Raw genomic sequence first — 23,880 nt, 5'->3', positions numbered from 1 at the left:
TGCCCATAAGAGTTTCATTGAGACCGAATTTTCACATGGTAATGATGCAAAGAAAACATGGCTTGCTTGTCAAGGTTATTATTATGAAGATAATCTATCAGTGTATTGATGGTGCCAATGGGCGAGCTGAAGATGTCGCTGAACGTAAACGAATCGTAGCTGCATCAACCGAATTCCGTTTATTTGGTAAAATTGCTTGTGATTTTTATCATGTGACAAACATCTTATCAGCGGTGTTACAATAAGACTTTCTCTGGAGACGATCTCCTAATGACTTTGTTATCATGTCTGAGCATAGAGATAAACATTACCGTGTTGAAATCACTGAGGCTAACCTATATGTGCGCAAAATGACAGTAACCGATTTTGTGCTATCGTCGATAGAAAAAACTCTGTTGAAAACACCCGCAATATACAATTATATTGAAGTTTTACCGAGAACTTTTTTGGCCACAACTGGTGTGCAAAGCTGGCGACAAGAAGACGTTTTTGCGAAAGAGCCAGTTCGTCGAATGATTTTAGCAATGAGCTCGAATACAGCATACCTGGGAACTAACCGAACAAACCCGTTTCATTATCAAAAATTTTCTGCTGAATGAAATCATTGTTTACCGAAACGGTCTGCCCATTGCAGGAACTCCTGTGTCAACGACTGATAACAAAAGAATATACTATAACACATTGGAAGCTCTAGACTTTGTTTTCAACAATAGTCATGGAATCAGTTTGGCTAATTATCACAATCATTATATTATGGCATTTAATCTCACATCTACTCAGGAGGCTTCACATGACTTTATTCATCCTGAATTGACCAATTGCACCATTTCAGTAGAACTGAAGTTTGATGCACCGCTGGGGGAAAATGTAGAGTTACTTTTCATGGGAGAGCGTGCATCAACAGTTTACGTGCGTTCCGATAGAAAAATAGCTAAAAACACTCTAATGAGTTGACTCGGTGAAAAAAATGGACAATTTACAGATTACTGAGCTTATTCACCGATGCAAGCATTTGAAACATCGATTTTGTGGCATTTTTCCCGCTAACTTAGCATTTAATACAATATTGAAACGTGACAATACTTTCATGATAGTGAACGCATCAAACTCAGACCAGCCAGGAACTCATTGGTTACTGTTTGCTCAAGCTGGTGGTCAAATCTTTTTTGCAGATCATCTTGGACGGAGCCTACACAACTATCCATATGTATACAAAAATATGAGACGTTCTATCCATGAGGGAAACCAAATACTGATGAATAAGCCAATCCAATCAGCTAACTCGGTCTTGTGCGGACTTTATTGTATTTATGTTGCTCATGTTATAATTTCATCTAAATTTCCTATAGGTTTCAAGGTTAATGACCATGACATGATGCGTTTTGCTAAACATATGATGTTATAACTTTGTGATACTGATGCATTTGTTTAAGGATTTATAATTTATTTTTAAGAAAAAAACATGTTTTATGGTTGCTAGAACACTTGCCTTTGGCGTTATCGCAGGCTCTAAAAACCGTTTTCAGAGTTTAAATTTTTTTTCCATTACAAATTTAACAAACAAAGTATTTGAATCAATCTCTAAACGACCATAACCACTCAAAATGATATCAATAATTTTAGAAAACTCGGCCGCATTATCACCATTCAAAATATTAATGAAGCGTTCAATTGTTACATTAGTGATTAAATCAGTTTGAGTTTGAATGGATCGAGTTTGTGAAGCAAAGCAAACTTGTGGCAATCTTCTTCGTAGAGAAGCACCACCAATGTCAGTTGAGTTGTTAATAGAATTGTTGTAGTTGACAGCAATTTTTAATTTTTCCATCAGGGGTCCCGATAGGTGAAGTTTACTGCAACCCAATATTAGATGCTTGAAAGATGAGAGTATCAAAGGTACAACGAAAGTGGTTGAGGTCATCTTTTTCACTACGTCGACACAATCCTTGGTTACTTCGATGAGAACATGGATGTGGGGATGGTCATTGTCGAGCAATTGGGCGCAAGACTCGTTCTGAATTGAGTGGGTTGCAAATGCAAAATTTGTGTTTAGAGGGAGTTGTGAGGCGTCGGGTTCGTTGTTCAGAATAAAAAATTTAAAATTCTTTCGAAATTTTTTTAAAAATTCAGGCGACTGCTCATACATTGCTTCAACCATTCTGCTGGTTAAATCAAATTATTCAAACGTTTTTTTTTCTGTTTCAGGCAACTCTACACTTTTTATTATTCGAGTATTCATCATCCGCATCGTTTTCATCGCCACTTTCAGCATATTCTTTTTTGGGAGGGACTAATCGTTTTGACGTGTATCGTCTTTTATGATGTTTATCATTTACAGCTGAGGAGGATGAGGAGGAGGAGGAAGAAGATGAAGTCTTTTCACCAGTTTGTTTTTTAACCAATTTTTTTAATCTTTGAATAATTATCTGCCAAACAATCAAATTCTCTTGTCGTTATGGTCACTGCTTGATAACATTTAAATACACCATCTTCATTCTTTTAATATAACTTAACTGTGATATATGTACCCGTTTTGTCAAAAGTTTTCGTTCCAACCCGTACAATGCGTTTTTCTCCCGAAGATATATCTTGAAAATCATCGTAAAAGTCTGTATCATTTTCTAGCGACGAGTACATAGTGGTGGTGGTAACGGTAGTGACTTGTTGGTTCAACTGTTTTATGATAGAATGAAATGAATAATGAATTGGATAGAAGATAAACAAATATCTGTGGATTTACTTTTATGGCGCCCCTTCAGCCTATAGCGGGAGAATTTAATTAGTTTTTGCAATTGGATTTGTATAAGATAAAAGCGTGTTTATTGCATCTCTCATTTCTGTCTGGAAAGCACTTGAATGGGTCATAAATCTCAGTTAATGTTACATGTCGGCATACATGTACTCACTTTGAAGTGGAGACCTTTAAATCCCCTCGTCCGGGGGACATAAAAAAAGGCGTCATGCACTCTATTTGAAGTAGAGATAGCATTCGCTTGCATCTGTCTGGCAAATTCCCGTTTTAGCTCATAAATCTCAACGTTTTTACCCTGGCGGCATGCATGTTATCTCTTTGAAGTGTAAGATTTTTGTCATTTTGTGCTTAGGGTATCATAAAAAGGCGCCATGCTGTTTCTTTGAAGTATAGATTTTCAAAGCGTTCACATTTCTACTTTAATTGCAAAAGCCCTGAAAACATATTAAAATTTCACAGTACCAGATTTATGGTAATTGGCTAAATCTTAGACCAGCAGTAATAAAAAAACTAAAAGTGGTAGGTCAAACTAAATCTACTCACTATTTTTATTCAATCTCTCAAAATCAGTCAATACAAAATTTTCAACGATGGCAACTCCACTGCAAATCATTTCAATTAATTCTCTTGAAAGAGCTATATTATACCAAACTTATACCAGAGATTCTATCGTAGTGGTTCAACAGGAACGGAAAATGCGTCATCGAAAAACAAGTCCTTTCATTGATCTTGATCCAGGAAGCAGAGAATTCGATGAATGGGTCACTAAAAACCATATGATGTTACCCAACTATTTCCTAGATCAAATTGGTATGCTCATACAAAACAGAAAACAGGTCTACGAGAGTTGCTGTGTGACTGAATCGTATCCTGCGCTGAAGCTCACAGATATTCAAGACCCTACTTGCCTTGATCGTTCACCGAGAAAAATACTGTTTAACTATGATTGCCAATCGATCCCCTTTTACGAAAATCAGGAAGGATCCATTAGAGATTTAGCAGAGCGAGAAAGCTACTGGAACATTGAGTCGATTGAATCACCAGATTCAACAGAGAAAAAAGATGAGGACCAGCAGACGCCCAAAACCCCCATAAAACCGGATATTTTTTCAATCACTCAACAAAAGCAGCAGCATACTTCTTCTACTTCTTCTTCCGGCAGTCAAAGTCCCACTGCACCAAACTTAGTGGCTGAGACGCCTCCTATCAATGCTTGCTTTGCGCCGAAAAAACGCAAACTGCAATTTGGAGATCTCTGAAAACTCAAAAAAAACTTTGTTTCCACCGAGAGTGCACCAGTTTGGGGGTTTATTATTTAGTTTGATAAGTTTTTATTATTGTGGCTGAATTCTTGTTTACGTTTTGCTTATGATTTTTTTCTAATTTAAAGTTTGCTTTGTGATTTTCAATCAATAGAAAGGAAATAAAAACAACAGAAAAAATTAAAAGAAAAAAAATCAAAATAACTTTAAAAAGTCGGCATAAAATCTAAAAGTATAAATTTTGATAAATTTCTCGTCAAATCCAACTTAATTATATCAGTTTTTTTTAATGCTCATTTCGAAAAATCAAAAAAAAAATAAACTGAATACTCTTCCTAAGATTTTATCTAATGATGTTGAAACAAAAAACATAAAAATGTTTTTGTTATGTTTTTTCATAATAGTTTTCAAAATATAAATATTAACACAGAAAAAGATAAAGAGAGAGAGAGAAAGAGAGAGAACTGACGATCCATAAACCCCATTATTATCCCTTTTGGGATATAGCTTTTTCAAAAGAAAGCTATTTATGGATGGGTCCAGCAATTCTGCCGGTTAATCAACCATAGTTACTTTTGGCTCTTTACTCTCTCTTTTTTGTTTTTTTTTCTCTCTCTCTCTCTAATATGTCTACAGCCTGGTGGGGTTAGCCAGGACTCTTAGGAGTAGACTTTAGAGAGTGTATGAGCCAGTATAAAGCATTATATATAATAAAATTACATGTCTATAACAGATTTCACGTTTAATAATACTAATTTTCAGGTTAAAATGGTTAAAAAATTCAAAATATGTTTTTTTTTCTCGATTTTTTAACATGGGTTACAACCCTGTCCAATAAATTACGACAAATTGATTGGACCAGGTTTCATTGGATTTGGAGACAAAAAAGTTTTTTGGTAATTTTTGTTTTTTTTTTCACTTCAAGAATATGTACTAAAAATGAATATCTCAAATTTTTGACCCGACATTACAGTGGGGCAAGCGTTTCAGAGGTTCCTAATGAATAGCACTGCCGGGTAGTTATTGCCTACTGTACCAAACGGCCCTGCATCAATCTTTTGATGAACTATATGTGAAATTTGTCATAGAATACTAATTTATTTGAGAAATGAACAAAATTCTCAACTACCCTTTATCATTTTTGTCAGGTATGTTTGACTTGACTTGATTGGTGGGTCTTCCTTGCTTGACTTGATTGGTGGGTTACCATTTTGGTTGAAACAAAAAAACTTGGCAAAAAAATTCAAATATATTTTCAATATTTAGTCAAGTTGACTAAATAGGGAAGTTGATAATAGCAGTGGGTGTTAACATTCACACACTTTAGGTAAACGAAATAACATTCCCGGGTTGATCCCTTCATGGAATTGTCAGCTACTCTAACCACAAGTATTTATGCTGTTTAATACAGTTGAGTCATTTACCCAATATCGAATTGACAGTCATTTCATAAAACCACATAAAGCCCCAAAACTACAACCACTTCAAAGCCACTGTTGATTTTATGCTTCACCCACGTAATTGAATTTAATTAATTGAGTCTTGATCCAAATTTTGTTTTTGAAAAACTTTTCACTTCTCGCTTTTGCTTTGTCGAAATCAGCTTTGGTAAAACTTGAAAATTTTCTTGAAAAGAATTCTTCTTTCCTGAACACTCAATCTTGAACCAACAATGCCTAACTCAAGTGGAAAACAGACACCTTTGTTTGACCCGCTCGAAAGTCTTTAGTTCACCAAGGAACTTGAGACGACATGAACAAAATATCCATAAGATATTCGCAGCCCCACCGCCACCAACTAAATGTGACGAATGTCGAGAATCCTTCAGCTCGCTGGCAGAAGCTAGGGAACATGTCGAGCTAGCTCACAACGTCTCAACTGATAGTCTTTGTATCTACTGTCATACAATCTTCCTCTCCGTTGAGAAGTTCCGGCAACATATGTCGAAAAACCATCAACTACCCATTTGGACTCCCGGAAATGAGGTGGGAACATCATCTGCTCCAACTGAATCTGCGTTTAAGGGAAAGTTAAGACGATACGAGTTGAGCGTTAAGGAGGATGAATTGGATCTGATGAATGTAATCATGCGAAACAAAGAGGAAATTGATGCGTTGATAGACGAAAGAGTGCAGGAAGGACCCTGTAAATTTCAAATGCATGTGGACGTGAGTATGATTAAGTTCTCGAGCGATACAAACGAAACTGGTGACGGGGAGTTACGCCACGAGAAGACAATGTTATATCTGAATTCTAAGATGATCAATGTCTTCTTCAATGGAATCGAGAAAGAGACATATTTGGAAATGATTGAGCATATGGTCAATGCCATCAACACGTTCGCTTCTCACGGTAGCGGTTTGATTGTGGAGCGCATTGAAGAGCTGGCTGTAAGTTTTGCAGCATCTTCTCCTATCCGTGCTGGCTCATACATTGACCTTCCCGTTTCATTGAAACCGGTGAAACAGAGTTTCACCAAAATTAAAACGAGAAACGATCAGAAGTGCTTTCTATACTGCTTTGTGGCCGCGTACCATGATCGATATTCAGAGACCACAACTGCTCTTTATCCGGCTGCCCAAAGCTATCAACATCGAAACAAACTGAAAAATTACAAGCTCTCCCAAGAACATGTTGTAAAAATTGAAGGCTGGTACGAGATGCCAATGGGACAATATGATATTGACCGATTTGAACAACTTAACAACTGTCAAGTCAATTTATTCCGGTGAGCATTGATTTTTTTTTGACAAAACATTTGTTTAATCATGTATAACACATTACGTTCATCCAGAAACCCGAGCACTCAATTGTTTGTTTTCATTAGGTACAAAGAAGGTGAATTGCTACCTTTGAGAGTGTCCAGCAAATACTCAAGTGATCTATGTTTTGACCTACTACTACTCAGCAACGGACAGACTCATCACTATGTGCTGATCACTGATTTGATGAGGGTTGTGGAATATGTGCGTGGAAAACTACACCGAGACCGAAACCAAATTTGCCGCAAATGCTTCCATACATGTTCATCCATCGATACACTACAAAGGCACCAGGAAATGTGCTACCAAGACGAGGGAGTGGTAATCACTATGCCAAAACCGGGAAAGGACACTCATCGTTTCAAAAATTTAACTGCCCGCTGGTATGTACCGAGAGTTATTTACTTTGAACTCGAATGGCTACTACTACCCGTATACGGACCGCAACCCGACCCCGAAAAATCTAGCACCCAAACACTAGAGATTCATCAACCATGCGGTTACGCTCTGGCCGTTGTTGAATTTGGGAAGCGTGAAATTTTAAAGTTTAAACTGAAGAGAGGAGAAAATGTTATGAAGGAATTGATCGCCTCGCTCGAATCTTTGGCGAAACAAATATACCTCGAAAAACGAAAATATTACACGTTCACTGGCACACCAAGTTGCACGCGTGAAGAAGCGCACACTTGTTGGATATGTGAAACAGAATTTGCTGACAATGACCAAGTTGTACTTGATCACTGTCACTATACCAACAAGTTCTTGGGGTGGGCGCATAACGAATGCAATATCAATCGAAAAACGGCGAACTATATACCCGTAATAGCGCATAACTTGTCAAACTATGATCTGCATTTCATTATAAAAGCGCTCTCAAACAGTAAACCCGAAAACACTTACTCAGTGATCCCTTCCACTGAGGAGAAGTATATATCACTCACTATGTCGGTCTATATCAAATCATACACCGATAAAAACGGAAAACTCAAAAAAGTGTATGAAAATCTACGTTTCATAGACTCCTATAAATCCATGCTGTCCCCCCTTTCAAAACTCGTCGAATACTTGCCGGAAGAAAAGTTTTTCCTACTGGAAAATTACTTTGAAGAACTTGGTTACTCATCAGAACAGATAGCATTTCTAAAACAAAAAGGTTTCTACCCGTATTCATACTTTAGTAGTTTTGAAAAGTTTCGAGAAACCCGACTGCCACCTAGAAAAATGTGGAGCAACACTTTACAGGGAGGGGAAATAAGTGTTTCGAAAAATCAGTACAACCATGCCATTAAAGTTTTCGCCGAAATGAAATGCGCATCACTAGGCGAGTACCATGATGTATACCTAGCAACGGACGTACTACTACTCGCTTCAGTATTCGAAGCCTTTCGTGAAGTTTGTTACGAAACGTACGGATTAGATTGTGCATGCTACTTCACGGCTAGTAACCTCTCGGGCGATGCATTCTTAAAAGTCTGCAATGCAGACCTCAAGTTACTTACTGAAAGGGAGCATTTGAACATGGTTCAAAAAATGATACGGGGAGGGATGTCATCGATATATGCACGCCGTTTTTTTAAAGCCAACAACAAATACCTCGAAAACTACAATCCTGAAGAGCCCCCTAGCTATCTATTGAATATAGACGCTAACAATTTATACGGGGGTATTATGAAACACTGTCCCCTTCCCATCAAAGATTTCTCAATAGTTGAGGAAAGTCTCGAATTTATTTTGCAAACCGACGATAAATCTGAGTGGGGATACATTTTGGAAGTGGATCTCAGTATACCTGAAGAACTTCAAGATTACTTTGCAGACTACCCTCTAGCCCCCTCACGTGAAGTTATCGGCACGGATAAACTAAGTAATGAGCAAATACAGATGTTCAAACATTAGTATTTGCAAATACAGATGTTCAAACATTAGTAGGTTCAAACATTAGATCCAAAGGAAGGCTACGTTCTGCACTACCTCACATTAAAACTCTACATAGAACTAGGCTTAAGAGTTACCAAATTGATTAAGGTCTTAAAATTTCGTCAAGGTAGATGGATGGAGCCCTTTGTCGATTTAAACACTCAATTGAGAATGTCAGCGCGCAACAAATTTGAAGAGAACTTTTACAAGCTCATCGTAAATTCAGCATTCGGTAAAACTATGGAATCAAAACTAGGACGCAAAAAACTAGAAATTATTAGAAATGAAAGAGAATTGCTTCAAAAAACAGCTTTGAGCACGATGAAAAGCTTGCAGATAATCGACGAGGAAGTTGCTACTGTTTGTTTTGCTGTAACGAGTATTTTGTGTGACAAACCCATGATAATTGGTGCAAGTATTTTGGATTTGTCGAAAAGATTCATGTTTTACTTTCATTATCGGCAAATGCAAGCAAGTATGAACCTTGAACTGCTATACAGTGACACAGATTCGTTTATTTATGCGATAAAAACCGAAGACGTATACGCAGATCTGCAAAAACTGACCGATAGTTTCGATTTTTCCAACTACCCAAGCGATCACTTCTTATTCAGCAATGTGAATAAGAAGGTTGTATTGAAATTTAAGGACGAGGCGGCGGGAAAAATCATTGCAGAATTCATCGCGTTGAAACCAAAGCTCTACTCGTTGAAATATGCAGGTTAGTATTAAAAAAAAGCACCTCTCCAAGCCCCCTCCATTTCTTTACATTAAGGGTTCCCTTCATTGGGGTTTTGGATCTTGTTGGGACCAAATTCATAACTTTTGTTGATCCCTGTCAATTTAATTAGACATAACTAGCCCTGAAAGGCTCTGATTCTTCATTTAAAAACTTAAAATGAAGAACCATTCATCATTTAAAATGTTTTAAACAAATACTCACCACAAACGCACTTTTGTAACTTTTGACGTGAACAAATTTAAAATTTTGACATGGAATGATTTTTTGATAATGACACGATTTGGAATTTTTATGATATGGAATGAATTAAGATAATTGAACTTTTTGGAATTGAAAAAATTGGAATGTTATTAGATATTGAGTCTTCAAAATATTCAAATTTGGGAACCGTTTTCGTTATTAATACTAGAACTGGGCTTACAAAGCTAAAATATGTTTATGGGCTAATCTTTGTTCTTCATTTAGATTCAACTAGCAAAAGGAGTGCAAAAGGAGTAGTACAACACTCCCAGCAGCAACTTACACACCAGAGGTTCAGGGAAACATTACTGAGTGGAAAAACCCTTCGTATATACAACTACTCAATAAAATCGAAAGCCCATACCAACATAACCATAGCGCAGAATCGAATTGCCCTTTCACCCTTCGATAGTAAGCGGTTCTTACTATTCGACGGGATAGCTACATTGCTCTTTGGACACAGGTCTACAGAAGAAAATGTGTTCTTCGAGGCCATTGCGGAAGAAAGCGAGTGGGCAAACTCACAGTTTACAAATACCCCGACTTATAGCAGCGAAAACAGCGAAAGCTGGCAATCGCCGGAATTCCGGGTCCCAGATTGGGGCTTTCTTCAAGAAAGCTATACGGAGGAAGAGCTTCAAGAAGAAAGCGCAGCTAGCAGTTCAAGAGACCCTCCGCCTATCAATAATCCATTCATTCTAACAGAAGCGTCTGTTCGTTCTAGTCAGAAAAAAAGGAGAAAACTTGATAAAGTTGATCAATAAAATTTTTCACTTGAAAATGTCGGCTAAATTGCCTTGTTACTTGGAATTACGGCTGTACATTTGTAAATATAAAACATTCAGCAAACATTGTTTTAAGTTAAATAGACCGGCGCAAAAGAGACTGGTAATTGCAACTTACCCTTGAAGCAGGAGCGAAGGATTGAAGCAGGAGCGAAGTTTCCCAAAGTAAGCTAATAGTAAGGCTAAAAGAATCAAAATGGTGCAAGTCGAAATTAAGGGAGACTTGGAAATAAGTTTGAAAATAAAATAAGAAAGAGAAACGAACAATAATTACCAAAATTTTTTAAAAGGAAATATGAATGGTACTTTATGTAAACTCATATTTATATGAACGAAAAGGATTAGCTTTTAGATAAAAATAAGCGAAAAAACCGCAGCTGGATATACCCATACTTATTTAGTGGTGGGAAAGTTTGGAAGGGATTAAATTTAACCACCGCGCGAAAATAAATACCAAAGTATTTTGTCTGTCGGGTTTTTCTAAGAGAGGGGTCTTTTTATTTCGGGCAGGGTACTTTGGGGTCTTTAAAAAAGATGGGTCCTTTTGGACCCTACTTTTGGTAGGACTCCAAAGACCCCTACCGTCGAAAAGACACCCCCTAAGGACACACCGCGGATTACAATACTACTTATAAAGCAAAAGTTTGCTTCTTTCGATCCACAAGTTTTGTCCGATTGTGATTGGAGGCAGTTTAAAATTTTGACAAACGTTATTTATTATTTTATCAGAGAGGTAACATTATTTTATCAGAGAGGTGTATTCTTTGAGCAAAATGTTATGACCATAGATTACTAAAAGTGAGACAAGGTTCCGTCGAAAATTGACAAAAAGTTTTTGAAGTATTGCTAAAAAGTGACAAAAAATGATATAATGTTTTGTCATTAAGTGACTAAATTCAGTATAAGTTTTGAGACCACTCTTCAACTAAAGATTTTTTAACAAAAATTATATTAACTACTTTCTCTGAGATTTCACGACTTCTCTGGTCTAATCTTTGATCCAAAGAAGACTGCGACGCAGAAAGTTTCAAGTCTGAGAAAAGTGACAACCAAAAAAGCAAACTTTCGGGCAATTTTTTCAAAGCGATGCCAAAACACGTTAAACTATGCATTTCTTCCCAAAAAAAACAAATTTGAAAAACTAAAATCTTTCTTAGCAGGCAAAACAAAAACTAATTATCTCTGCGGTAAGTTTTCAGCAACCACCTGTCAATTCTATCTTCGCAATTTTTTGATTTTTTTAGTGACAATTTCTCGCAATTAAAACCCTTAAGTTCAATTCAATCTGATTTTGATTCACATCAACGGGAAAAACGGATTATCACTCAACCAAAACTGCTCGTATCAGGGCATAGGTTTTGCTCCTAGGAACAATCCAATTCTAACAAATGAGCTTCATTCAACCTTTTGGAAAGATTTCTGAGACGGATTAAATCTTCTCTTGCGCGTTAATAACGCGAAATATATCGCGCGTTAATTGTCCCAAATTGGCTGAAATGGCATCCTTTAAACCCCTTTATTTGTCCGAAAAATGATAACAGGTGAAATAATTATCTTTTCAAATTTAATTCAAAACAGCATTACCTTTCGAATGATAAAAAGAACTTTCTGTCAAAAATGGCTAGTTGAAAAAGTCTACGTTTGTCTGAATAAAAAAAAACAACGAGCACAAATACTCTGTTACTTTGTTGCGGAAGTCTGAACAAAAACAGACTTTTTCTGCAACGACAATAATTGAGCAAACTTTTGAATTTTTTAAAAGCATTGATTTAACTGAACAACTGTGGTTGAGACATTTTCAATGTTGCTGTATCAAAGAAAGTTTTAACAAGAAAAGTTTTTTGCAGTGATTATCGTTTTCTTTTCTCTTTCTAGAAGAAAAAATAAAGAATTTTAAAATTGCCCAATTACTGCACAATTCAGAGAGCAAGGTACCATACTGCTTTTTTTCAGAAGTAGAAAGTGATATTTTATTCATTTCCTTGTTTTTTTTCTAGTTCAATACTTCTTCCTTTTTTCCTAGTTCAATACTTCGTTGCAAGCAGAAGCTTTCGTTATGCATTTTGAAGTAAAAACACTCAGCAATTCCCGTACCCAGCGGACTTTCTGTGCAAGATCTGAATTTTTTTATTTGTAACAAGTTGGTTCTCAGATCTGAAATTCTATATTTTAGATCTTGATAAATTCTTTATTTTAGATAAATTTTTTATTTTAAAACTCTCTATTTTAGATCTTGAGTTTGAAATTTTAGATCTGAAATACAAAATTCCACATCTGAAATAACCTTGAAAATAAAACTTCAGATCTGAAATTAGATCTGATAAACCCTTTGTTTAATTATAATTTATGCGTTTCCAGCAAAAAATTGAGTTTTTATTTTTTGATGTTTCAGCAACACACAATTATGTTTAGATTAACTAGCGGTAAAAAAGACTTCCCAATAACTTCACAAAAAGTTTTCTTTCGAAATAAATTTCTAAGACTTCCCAATAATTTCACAAAAAGTTTTCTTTCGAAATAAGTTTCTTGTTCAACTGTGCTAAAAAGTTTTCGAAAACTGCCAGATGACTCATCAAGTTTTTGATTTTCAGGCGCTACTTATGCGTTTCTAATGTTAATCTCATGCTTGGGGAAATGTTTTTTGGCAGTCCCCCTTTTGAGACTTTGATGACTACCTGCTAGTAGCTAGCAGAAGCTATCAAATACTAAAGTCTCAAAAATAGCAAAAATTGTATTAGACTCAATGTAATTTTAGATCTGTATCAATGTAATTTTAAGTAACCAAGAAAAACTAATTTAGATCTCAAAAAAAATGTTCAGATCTGAAATAACCAAGAAAAACAAAATTTCAGATCTGAAAATAGATCTGAAATAATCCATTTCTAAAGTATCCAAGCGTTATTTTAACATTTCACGACCCATTTTAGATTTGAACTTTCACTAATGATAGAGAGTAGAACATTTACTAGGTACGGGTCGAAATTCCAAAATTGGAAATTGCCCTTTTTTTACTCCATCCAAGAAACACATACACTCGTCTCTTCCAATTGATTTCATCTTTCACTCATCTGTCTGATTTCGAGTGAGCTAATACAACAAAGTTGAGTGTCTTCTCTACGTACATGTTCAAGCAAAGGGTACTGGTGCAAACACAGTAGTTAGCCGTATTTGAAGCGACCTTTCGATTATGTTTTAAATACGTTGCCCTGTCACTATAACGAGGAGATGACTATTTGACCTTAGTATCCGCACGGAGACGATAGAGTAGATAACCATAACACCAGGAGGTGACAGAGTTGATTTTGACAAGTTCATATCTGACAACAATTTTGAGCATACGGGTGATACTGGTGGTTAACACCTGAAACCACTGAAGTTTACTTGTTGGAACTGAAGTATACTTTTTTCTACGATGAATTAAACTTCTCTATTTGTGTTTAAAACAGAGCAGCGTTCAAAAGAAGATACCAAATGAATTTAGGTTCGCTCAACAAAAAGGGATTCGATAAAATAGAACTAAAACAGAGATTGAATTTCTGAGCAAAAAAGCATCCGCCCTACCCCCACCTTCTTTTTCGTTCACAATTGATTCGACGCACACTCGACTCGAGGGGCGAAAGAAGAAGTCACAATACAACCACCCGCCCAGAATCTTTTGCATAAAATTTTGTTTGAAAAGGGTCTGATTGAGCTCAATTTGTAGTTCCAATGGTACCCATTTATCAAAAAAAATTGACCAACAGGGCAAAAGGCTCAATTATGAGCCCAACACTTAGAATAATTGCCCGGTTCAAGCTTTCCATGGCAAATCAGAGATAAAAAAATGGGCTCAATTAACCCTTTTTGAACAAAAACAATTTACTCGAGGGACTCAAACCAATTGACTGAGTACCTAAGACCTCTTTGCTACCTCGTTTCTAACAAAATTTGATGTCTCTTTTAACAAAAGTTGGGTGACTGAATGAGGCTGAACTGCTGAAAATTGAGCTCGCTTTGGTTCGTTCGCTAAAAATTTGGCTTTATCAGCTTCTTTTTGAAGAATGGGGCTCATTGAAATCTAAATTGAGAATTTGGGGATCAACAATTGGGCCCAGTTTGCTAAATCATCGGCTTATTCAACCTCTTTGCTAAAATCTGGGTTTATTCCGCGCCCTCCATAAAAAAAATGAGAATCATTTTTGACCCGGGTATCCGCTACTGTATCACACTGTTCGAATCAAGAGGAAAGGACACATATGACACTTTTGCGGTAAACTCATCAAAAAAGGGAGCGTCATTTTCAAATAGACCAAAACTACCGTTGTTAGCAACAGAGTTTGAACTACCAACTAAACTTCATGTCTCGCTGAAGCACTGAAATCTGATATTATATTAAACAAGACTGCTAGTATCAGGGCGAAGCCCTGAATGTTCCGACAGCCTTTTAAGGTTTATGGAGCAGTAATAACATTGAAAAATCCAATGAAATAAAACAAAAAAAATATTATTTTTTTCAAAAATGTGAAATTTTTTAATGAAAATCATCCCCCCACACGCCTTATAACGTACAAAAGGATAGATTTCGCTCCTTTTTAACAAACCCAATATGGCAAATAAGCTCCTTTTAAGCAATTTGGAACGATTTCTAAGACGGATTAAATCTCCGCTTACGCGTTAAAAGCGCGAATTATATCGCGCGTTAATTGTCCCAAATTGGTCAAAATGGCCAAAATGGCAATCTTTAAACCCTCATAACTTTACGAAAAATGATCACAGGTGAAATATTTTTTCAAATTTAAGCTCAATACAACAATAACTTTAGAAGGATATAAGAAAATTCCGTCAAAAATGGCTAATTAAAAAGTCGAATGTTGTCTGAAGAAAAAAAAACCCACCCCGAGCACAAATATTCCGTTACTTTCGTATCGAAAGTCGGAACAATAACAAAACAAGACTGCTCGCATGAGGTCGAAGCCCTGAATTTTCCGACTGCGTTTTAAGGTCTATGAAGCTGTAATAACATGACAAAATTAAATTTAAAAAAAAAACATTTTTTGAGTTTTTTTTTGTGAAAAGCATGCCCCCACACGCCATATAAAGTACAAGGTGATAGATCTCGCTCCTAGTAACAAATCAATTATGGCAAAAAGCTTCATTCAACCAATTCGGAACAATTAAATCTCCGCTAACGCATTAATAACTCCATCTTTACAAAAAATGATCACAGGCGAATATTATCTTTTCAAATTTAAGGTCAAAACAGCAATACCTTTCGAATGATATTTAAAAATTTATCAGTCAAAAATGGCGAGTGAAAAATTCGAAATTTATCTGAAGAAAAAAAAATCACCCCGAGCGCAAATATTCTGTTACTTTTGTTACAAAAGTCGGAACAAAAAAACCAGAATTGAGAAATTAGATTATATAAATCAGTATAGCCAACAAATTCAGCAAATAGGGAAAATGAACCAACGTAAATACGACTGCTTGTATCGGGGTGAAGCCCTGAACGTTCCCATTGCCTTTTAAGGTCTATGGAGCAGTAATAAAATGAAAAAGTTTATTGTAATAAAATAAAACAAAGTTTTTTTTTAATTTCAGATTTTTTTGAAAATCATAACCCACGCGCCAAATAAAGTACAAATTGATAAATTTCGCTCCTAAAAACAAATCAATTACGGCAATGAAGATAAGTTTTTAAATATAAGCTCAGTACAACAATAACTTATGAATTACTTTGAAAAAAATTCCGTCAAAATGGCTTGTTATAAATTTTGTCTGAAGAAGTGGCTTGGATGAAGTTTTGACTCAAAGCTGCTATCTCTCCATATATTTCAACCAGCTCAAATTTAACAAAACTGATACAAAATTGTTCATTTTAGCAAATTTTCCAATCTTAAAACTATATGTTAAACCCGTAATGAGTCAAATGAACAAAAAAAAGACAACTCGCAAAAAAAAGACAACTCGCATTAAACTACAACTCGCAATATTATCACCGAGCAGTCGCGCCAGAGTGTTGCAAGCTTGCCAATAGAGGGTAGGACTTTATACGAAACCTACCGCTAATTATCGCCTTCCCGGGTTGACGTCCATAGAAGAAAAATGCTTATCATACAGTTTCATAAACGAAGTCTAGGGAAAAAAAGCTTATCATACAATTATCATGTATGAAATTTATAAAAAATTCATTTCGCCATAGAAAATTTTCAAAAATCACCAAAAACGTGCCTGGGTAAGTCTAATTAGAAATAAATTAGTATATCTATCATAGAGGACATATTGACAATCAAAACATAAATTTAATTTCGGTCAGAAAAATGCTTATGATAAAGTTTTCATTTATGAAAATTGTATGATATGCATTTTTTTCATAAACAAAAATAAAAATTTGAGGTAAGAACTTTTTAATCTATTTTTTGGCTGCAAATTTGCATTAGTGCTAAAATATATATTTTACGAAAAAAAATGTGCTTGCAAAATTTGACATTTTTGTTTTTATAACGTAGTCCAGGATGAGTTTCTCACCCAAAAAACCCAAAAATTACGTGAAAATGTTTTTTTTTTGTAAACACGAACATTATCTTTAGTTTCATTTGCTAAGATAAAAATAAATTTGTAAAAAAACAGGCCTTTTTTCTCAACCATCAAAATTTTCAAGCTAAAAATTATCTAGCCATATTCAAAAAGTTACTTTTTTGGTATATATTTCTATGTGAAAATGTAAGTACTTAACTTGTAAGGCTAAAACCACCAAATGCAGTTTATCTGCGTGGTAACTGCCAGTTACACTCTGGGTACCTCTGGGTAACTGTCAGTTACACTTTGCTATTTTAATGCATACACTTTTACTCTATGAAAGGGTATGAAAGAGTATGATAAGCATTTTTTCCATATGAAAATTGTATGATAAGCATCTTTTGTCAACCCGGGTTTCTTAAACTTTGCGAGTTGTCTTTTGTTGCGAGTTGTTGCGATACTTGTCAAACCATACCCAAAAAGTCCAAAGCCACGTTTCCAAGGACACGTAGGATGTGGCATCCTATCATGCATGAGCAATGGCTATGAATACATCTAATTATTCAGCCATGATAATCAAAATCTCAAAAACAGAGCCTTATAATATCGGCCGTTAAGCTTCATCCCTCTTTCAGCAGAGGAGACCGAACTTTGATATTTCTTTAATTTCAGGTGTTTACTTGTAGTGAAACCAGCTCAATAAATCAACAATTATGAACTTAAAGAATTCTACTCTGATATTTTATTGTATTTTGATTTGCTCATTCATACTAAACTATGAATTTAAACTCATAAAACATCAGTTTGGGCTAGCCGAATATAACAGCTCAATTCACACTTCGAGCCTTATCGTTAATGGATTTCCGACTTTCAATCGGCGCTTTTTGGTCCGGATCCGATATCTGCATGCCCATTCTAATTTTTGTGTCGGCACTATTATAGATCGATTTTGGATTGTTACTTCTGGAATGTGTATGCGATACGGAAAAGGTAATTTATCCAAATGTAGATTTACTAATCAAAACAAAAACATTAATGCTTGGTCAAATCTGTGCTATGTATAAGTGAAAACTGGGTAATGTTGAGCAGAGAATCCGCGATTCATTATGTGTTTATTGTTCCGACTTTCGATACGAAAGTAACGGAATATTTGTGCTCGGGGTGGGTTTTTTTCTTCAGACAGATTTCGACTTTTTAACTAGCCATTATTGACGGAATTTTTAAATATCATTCAAAAGGTATTGTTGTCTTGAGCTCAAATTTGAAAAGATATTTCACCTGTGATCATTTTTCGTAAAGTTACGGGGGTTTAAAGATTGCCATTTTGGCCAATTTGGGACAATTAACGCGCAATATATTTCGCGTTATTAAAGCGCAAGCGGAGAGTTAATCCATCTTAGAAATCGTTCCAAATTGGTTAAAAGAAGCCTATTTGCCATAATTGATTTGTTACAAGGAGCGAAATCTATCCTTTTGTACTTTATATGGCGTGTGGGGGAATGATTTTTATTTTCAAAAAATTCAAATTTTAGGAAAAAAATTTTCATTGTTTTATTTCATTGAATTTTTTAATGCTATTACCGCTCCATAAACCTTAAAAGGCAGTCGGAACATTCAGGGCTTTGCCCTGATACGAGCAGTCTTGTTGTCATCTATCTTCAATTTAAAGTGTAAAACAAGACTGCTCGTATCAGGGCGAAGCCCTGAATATTCCGACTGCCTTTCAAGAGTCCATGGAGCAGTAACAACAAAAAAATTCGTAATTAGTATATGTAATAAAATGAATTTTTTTTAAATTGGAGATTTTTTGTAAAATTCAACCCCACACGCCATATAAAGTACAAAAGGATAGATTTCGCTCCTTGCAACAAATCCATTATGGCAAACAAGCTTCTTTCAACCAATTTGGAACGATTTCTAAAACAGATTAAATCTCCGCTTACGCGTCAATAGCGCGAAATATATCGCGCGTTAATTGTCACAAAATGGCAAAATTGGCAACCTTTAAGCCCCCATAACTTTGATTACATTAAAAAATAATCACAGGTGAAATATCTTTTTCCAAATTTAAGCTCAGAACAACAATATCTTTCGAATGATATAAAAAAAATTTCCATTAAAAATGGCTTGTTAAAAAGTCGAAATTTGTCTGAAGAAAAAACCCACCCCGAGCACAAAGATTCCGTTACTCTCGTTACGAAAGTCGGAATAAAAAACTTAAATTTTTGCCATTTTTCTAATTTGTTGGAACGCTTTTTTACACTGGATAACATGAAATGAGCGTGATTTCAGGTGTCAGCTTCTTAGTTGAGGTTGGGGACTACACAAGACCTATCAGACGAATCGAGCCTATCTTATCAACTGAAGTATTCTACACTGAACCGTAAGGGTTACAGGTTTCGGATCTACGAAGCAACTCCCCCTATCAAGAAAGGGGATTGTTAAGTAGATTAAGTTAATCGAACTTTCGACCAATCATGCAGCAAAGTTCGAACTCTCAACACCAGTTTTATTGCTAGTTTACTATATTTATGTATATGGGAGTGGAGAGTTTTTACTAGATACCATAGGGGAGAGGTTGTTAAGTAGATCCTTTGACCGTCCGCTGAAAACTTTCAATCGACTTCATAGCGATCTTCAAAGAGCCCTTTTGATCAACTTTAACCATACCACCAATACCGTCATCGGGCAACCGATGAGACTAAAGTTTATTCAATTATCATGTCTTTTTGGTAATTGGGTAATTAGCAATCTTGAATTGAGGGTGAAAATGTAACTCCATACAAACAATATACACTTTGTACATGTAATGAACCTTCTGGTCCAATTAAGGACAAAACTGACTGCTGGAGAGACGCGAATATCAAATCTAGTGGTGAATCCGTATAACAGTCGTTCACTCATGTCACATATGATGTTCAGAGGAATAGGCCCTATAACTATTGCCTCAATCTCGCGGTCGGAGCCAACTCACGATTCGCTTATGATATGGAACTGAAGGTTTCGTTACATTAAAAGGCTACTACCAAAATAACCACCCACTCTAGATTGAAATTAGTACGTTCCCATGGCTAGGTCTTTAAATACCTAAAACACGCAAACACCGTTAAAAACAGGGTCGGAGCCTCAATTAAACCAATTCAGGGATCCAATTCAGGGATCCAATTCAGGGATCCAATGGACATTTGATCCAATTCAGATGGTTCAACCTAAAACTCGCCTCACCTCAGCATAACTGTATAAAGTGCACTCTAGTAATTAAATTCAAGTACTCAGATCAAGACAACCACTCTGGAACTAATTACAGACACTATCGAATCATGTAACTATAACTCTAGAAGTTTGAGTAAAACAATAATTTCCGCCCAAGAAATTTTCAATGAATTTTGGAGCAATGGGTCACTTGAGTGGGCCACCTTCCAAATCAATTTTTCTCTTGCTCCAAGTGTGGACCTCTTGATGCTGTCTATCAGGAACAAGACAAGTCTACTCATGTTGATTGTTTTTTTGACAAATTGCGAATAGTAATGATTTCTCTTTAGTTATCATGAGAAACTTGAGCATGGCGCGGCCAATTCGAAATTTTGAAAAATACCATTCGAACCAAAAGTGACTAGAATTTCTTTCACATGACCGACTGGCCGACCGGCAGCAGTATAAGGTTATCATATTTAACAATTTAACCAATGCCAAATTACCTTTATACCAAATTAGGACTAAGTGAACAATTTTCCCCTAAATCAAATTAGGGAGGAGATCGCTCACTTGGTTAAAAGCAATACTTTTCAGGCAATCAGATTCGAGTATAGTACATACGGTCCTTACTGCTTGCAAATGCCATTCAAATTTAGGGGGATGTTGTTGGTGGTAACCCTCATGCTTGAGGGATCGAATGCTTGAAATTAATTTTAGCATACTTTCAGCCAATCAGAACTGAGTATTCAAAATCTCAAAGTAAATCGCGAAAATCTTGAAGAAAGAAAAAAATCCAGGCCATTAGTGTTAATATTGACCGATTAGATAATAAGCAGATAAGTTTTCAAGGCTGAAAAACTCCTATGAACTTGAACGCATATATCTTGACGTTTATCTGAATAGTACTGCGGTTGTAACCCGCAATTTGTAATATTTTTGAATTTTTCCACTGATTTAATACATTTTCTGTTAATATTGACTTCGATTTAGTGAGAACGGCATTTAGCCAATAGGAACGCTTAGCGATTTTGATTGGTTGAAATTTTTCAAGCAACCGGTCCCCAAGCATGAGAACCTTCCCCGATGTTGTTCACTTAGGGGGTAGTGTTTTTTACATGGGCCCCAAATTTACACCACAACTAAGCTTTACCCTTCTGAGTGTTAGTTTGCATATAAATTCTACCATGTAGTCTCATAATTTGTCGGGTTAAGAATCTGATCCTTTTGTGTTCCAGCTGGGACACGGCTGAGAGTCCCCACGATGTGGTTGCAGTTGTCAGAGTAGCCAGACCAATTCAAGGTATATCATGCACACAACACAGTCTCTCCATACCCCCCCTCACCCTCCCCCCAGCAAATCATAGTCCTCCATATTACGAAAATACTACTGAAATGAGGCTCTAATTTTTTATTTATTTCTAGGCTAGAGGGAGCATAATGGGAAATAGTTACAAACTCCCCTGAAACCAAACGGCAAATTTTTACTCCCAATTCAATTTTTCGAACTTCTACCCCATAACTTACAACAAAAATTTTGCGCTGAGTAAAATTTCGCTTTCTGTGTCAAAACAGTTTCATAGTTATTGACTTGAATTCCAAATGTTTCTCAACACAGATTGCCATACCGCGATGACTCACCGAATTGTCTATTCACGCGAGCGCTCATTGGCTCTCTCATTTTTGAACAAAATTTTACAAATCATAGTGCTTTAAGCTACCATATTTGGTAATCTGGCCAAATATGGTCATAATATAGTTCTTTTGTCTGACTGTTGAAAAATTATTTGATTCGTCGTCAAAATGCAATAAAACAACCTCAAGATATTCGATGAACTCTCACATACGTTTTATGTTTCAAACTGTACATCGATAAAACCTTCAAAAATGTAAAAACAAAGCTTGTAAAGCGTCTAAAACTAACATGATTGACATTACAAAGTCATGCAATTTTTGATGGTCACACTAATGGGGCATAAGGCTTCATACTTACCTGGCGCCGACCGTCCTCTGATCAAGCAGAGAGGTGGTCCAGGGCGAGGCCTCTGCATTGCACTGCGCGGAGGTTGACCCCTGCGATTTCTCCAAGTGAGAAACTCGGACGCACAATTTATTAGTGTGGGGACTGCGTACGCGCTCTCCCTGATAATCATGAAACTTGTAAACTTAATTTTGAAAGCACAGAAAGAGCGCTAATTTCGCATCCACTGAAAATACAACATTGATAGTTTTGGAAGACATTTTTTTTTTCATTGTGATGACATTCTTCAGATATATCGAGATATCTGAAGATCTGCCAGAAACCTGGATCCCAAGGAGACACCATTGGCACCTGTGGATTGGGCCAAACATCCAGATCCGAAGCCAAGCACTCGAGGACTCTGATGGAAGCCTACTTTTCTGTCAGCTACCTACCAGATGGTTTTGTTCCGGTCGTGGATCAGCTGAGTTTCTGTCGGGAAAAAGACATTTGTACTCGTGAAATTACACCAGGTAAAGTTTGGCGATGAACTGAATTCTTTGTTGATTCTCTTGTCCATATTTTAAGTATTAATGCATACAATTGAGAGAGTCTAAAACCAGAAATACCAAACTGACACAATGCTATCCGTGGGATTACAGATTGCGATGTTGCTGAAAATAACAGAGTTGATTCAGCCCACCCTAACAAAATAGTTGATTGGTTTCAGAATGGGCGGGCTTGTAGTAAGCACTACAATGTATAAAACTGAGTTAAAAAAGATATTGTTAAGACCATTTAACCATGAGGGGGAAAGGACCAACATATGAGCTGTACAGCTCATTCCAGCGAACCGCTGTTGTGTCCCTGCTTAAGAACTACGTGCAATTTTTTTTGTTTTTTTTTCGCAGCCTTGAACTTAAGCCAGCTATGATTTCTTATTTCACAGTGAGAATTTGACTCAATTCTGAGAACATTGTGTTATTTTTGATACAAAAATATCGCTAAGAAACTAAATCTAGCTTGCTTGCTAAGAAACGAAATCTAGCTCGCAAAGCTGACTATTTCAGCGACTTAAGCTATTAAACAGTTCAATTAAACAATTAAATTTACAGTATTAACCCCCCGTAGACCTCGAAGGAAGTCAGAAAATATAAGAGTTTGCCCTATAACGAGCAGTCTTGCCTTTTTTGTGTCCAAATATTTTTTATGCTGGAAGTAAAAAAAATACTATAAAATTGCCATTTTGACGGAACTTTTTTTTTGTAAAATTCGAAAGGTATTGCTGTCATGAGCTTCAATTTGAAAGAATATTTCACCTGTGATCATTTTTCGTAAAGTTATAAGGGTTCAAAGATTGCCATTTTGGCCACTTTGGGTCAATTAACGCGCAATATATTTCGCGCAAATTAACGCGTAAGCAGAGATTTAATCAGTCTTAGAAATCGTTTCAAATTGGTTGAAAGAAGTTTATTTGCCATAACTGATTTCTTACAAGGAGCAAAATCTATCCTTTTGTACTTTATATGGCGTGTGGGGGATGATTTTCATAAAAAAAGTGTTCATTTTTTTTTATTGTTAAACTTTCGATACGAAAGTAACGGAATATTTGTGCTCGGGGTGGGTTTTTTTTTCTTCAGACAAATTTCGACTTTTTAACTAGCCGTTTTTGACAGAATTTTTTACATCATTCGAAAGCTATTGTTGTCTTGAGCTTAAATTTGAAAAGAGATTGCACCTGTGATCATTTTTTGTAAAGTTATGAGGGTT

The 23,880-nt window shown here is 36.0% G+C and overlaps 1 protein-coding gene and 1 non-coding gene across 2 annotated transcripts in view; both read left to right on the top strand.

Annotated features, from left to right (window-relative positions):
- The first annotated feature begins 17,649 nt into the window (after nucleotides 1–17,649).
- The window catches only part of LOC134841552 (uncharacterized), a 46,753-nt gene continuing 40,522 nt past the window's right edge, over nucleotides 17,650–23,880 (top strand). The window contains exons 1-5 of the mRNA XM_063857583.1: nucleotides 17,650–17,948; nucleotides 19,251–19,341; nucleotides 21,389–21,453; nucleotides 22,422–22,643; nucleotides 22,841–22,856. Coding sequence (XP_063713653.1) covers nucleotides 17,672–17,948; nucleotides 19,251–19,341; nucleotides 21,389–21,453; nucleotides 22,422–22,643; nucleotides 22,841–22,856 — 671 coding nt within the window. The 5' untranslated portion in view covers nucleotides 17,650–17,671. The remainder of the gene's footprint in view (nucleotides 17,949–19,250; nucleotides 19,342–21,388; nucleotides 21,454–22,421; nucleotides 22,644–22,840; nucleotides 22,857–23,880) is intronic.
- On the top strand, nucleotides 22,136–22,296 carry LOC134843020 (U1 spliceosomal RNA). Its single transcript, XR_010162594.1, has one exon. It is a non-coding gene; the product is annotated as a U1 spliceosomal RNA (small nuclear RNA).

This window comes from Symsagittifera roscoffensis, chromosome 3 (genome assembly GCF_963678635.1).
Source record: "Symsagittifera roscoffensis chromosome 3, txSymRosc1.1, whole genome shotgun sequence".
Lineage (NCBI taxonomy): Eukaryota > Metazoa > Xenacoelomorpha > Acoela > Convolutidae > Symsagittifera > Symsagittifera roscoffensis.
Note: the sequence above shows the minus strand (reverse complement) of the source record. Positions and strands in the feature narration are given on the sequence as shown.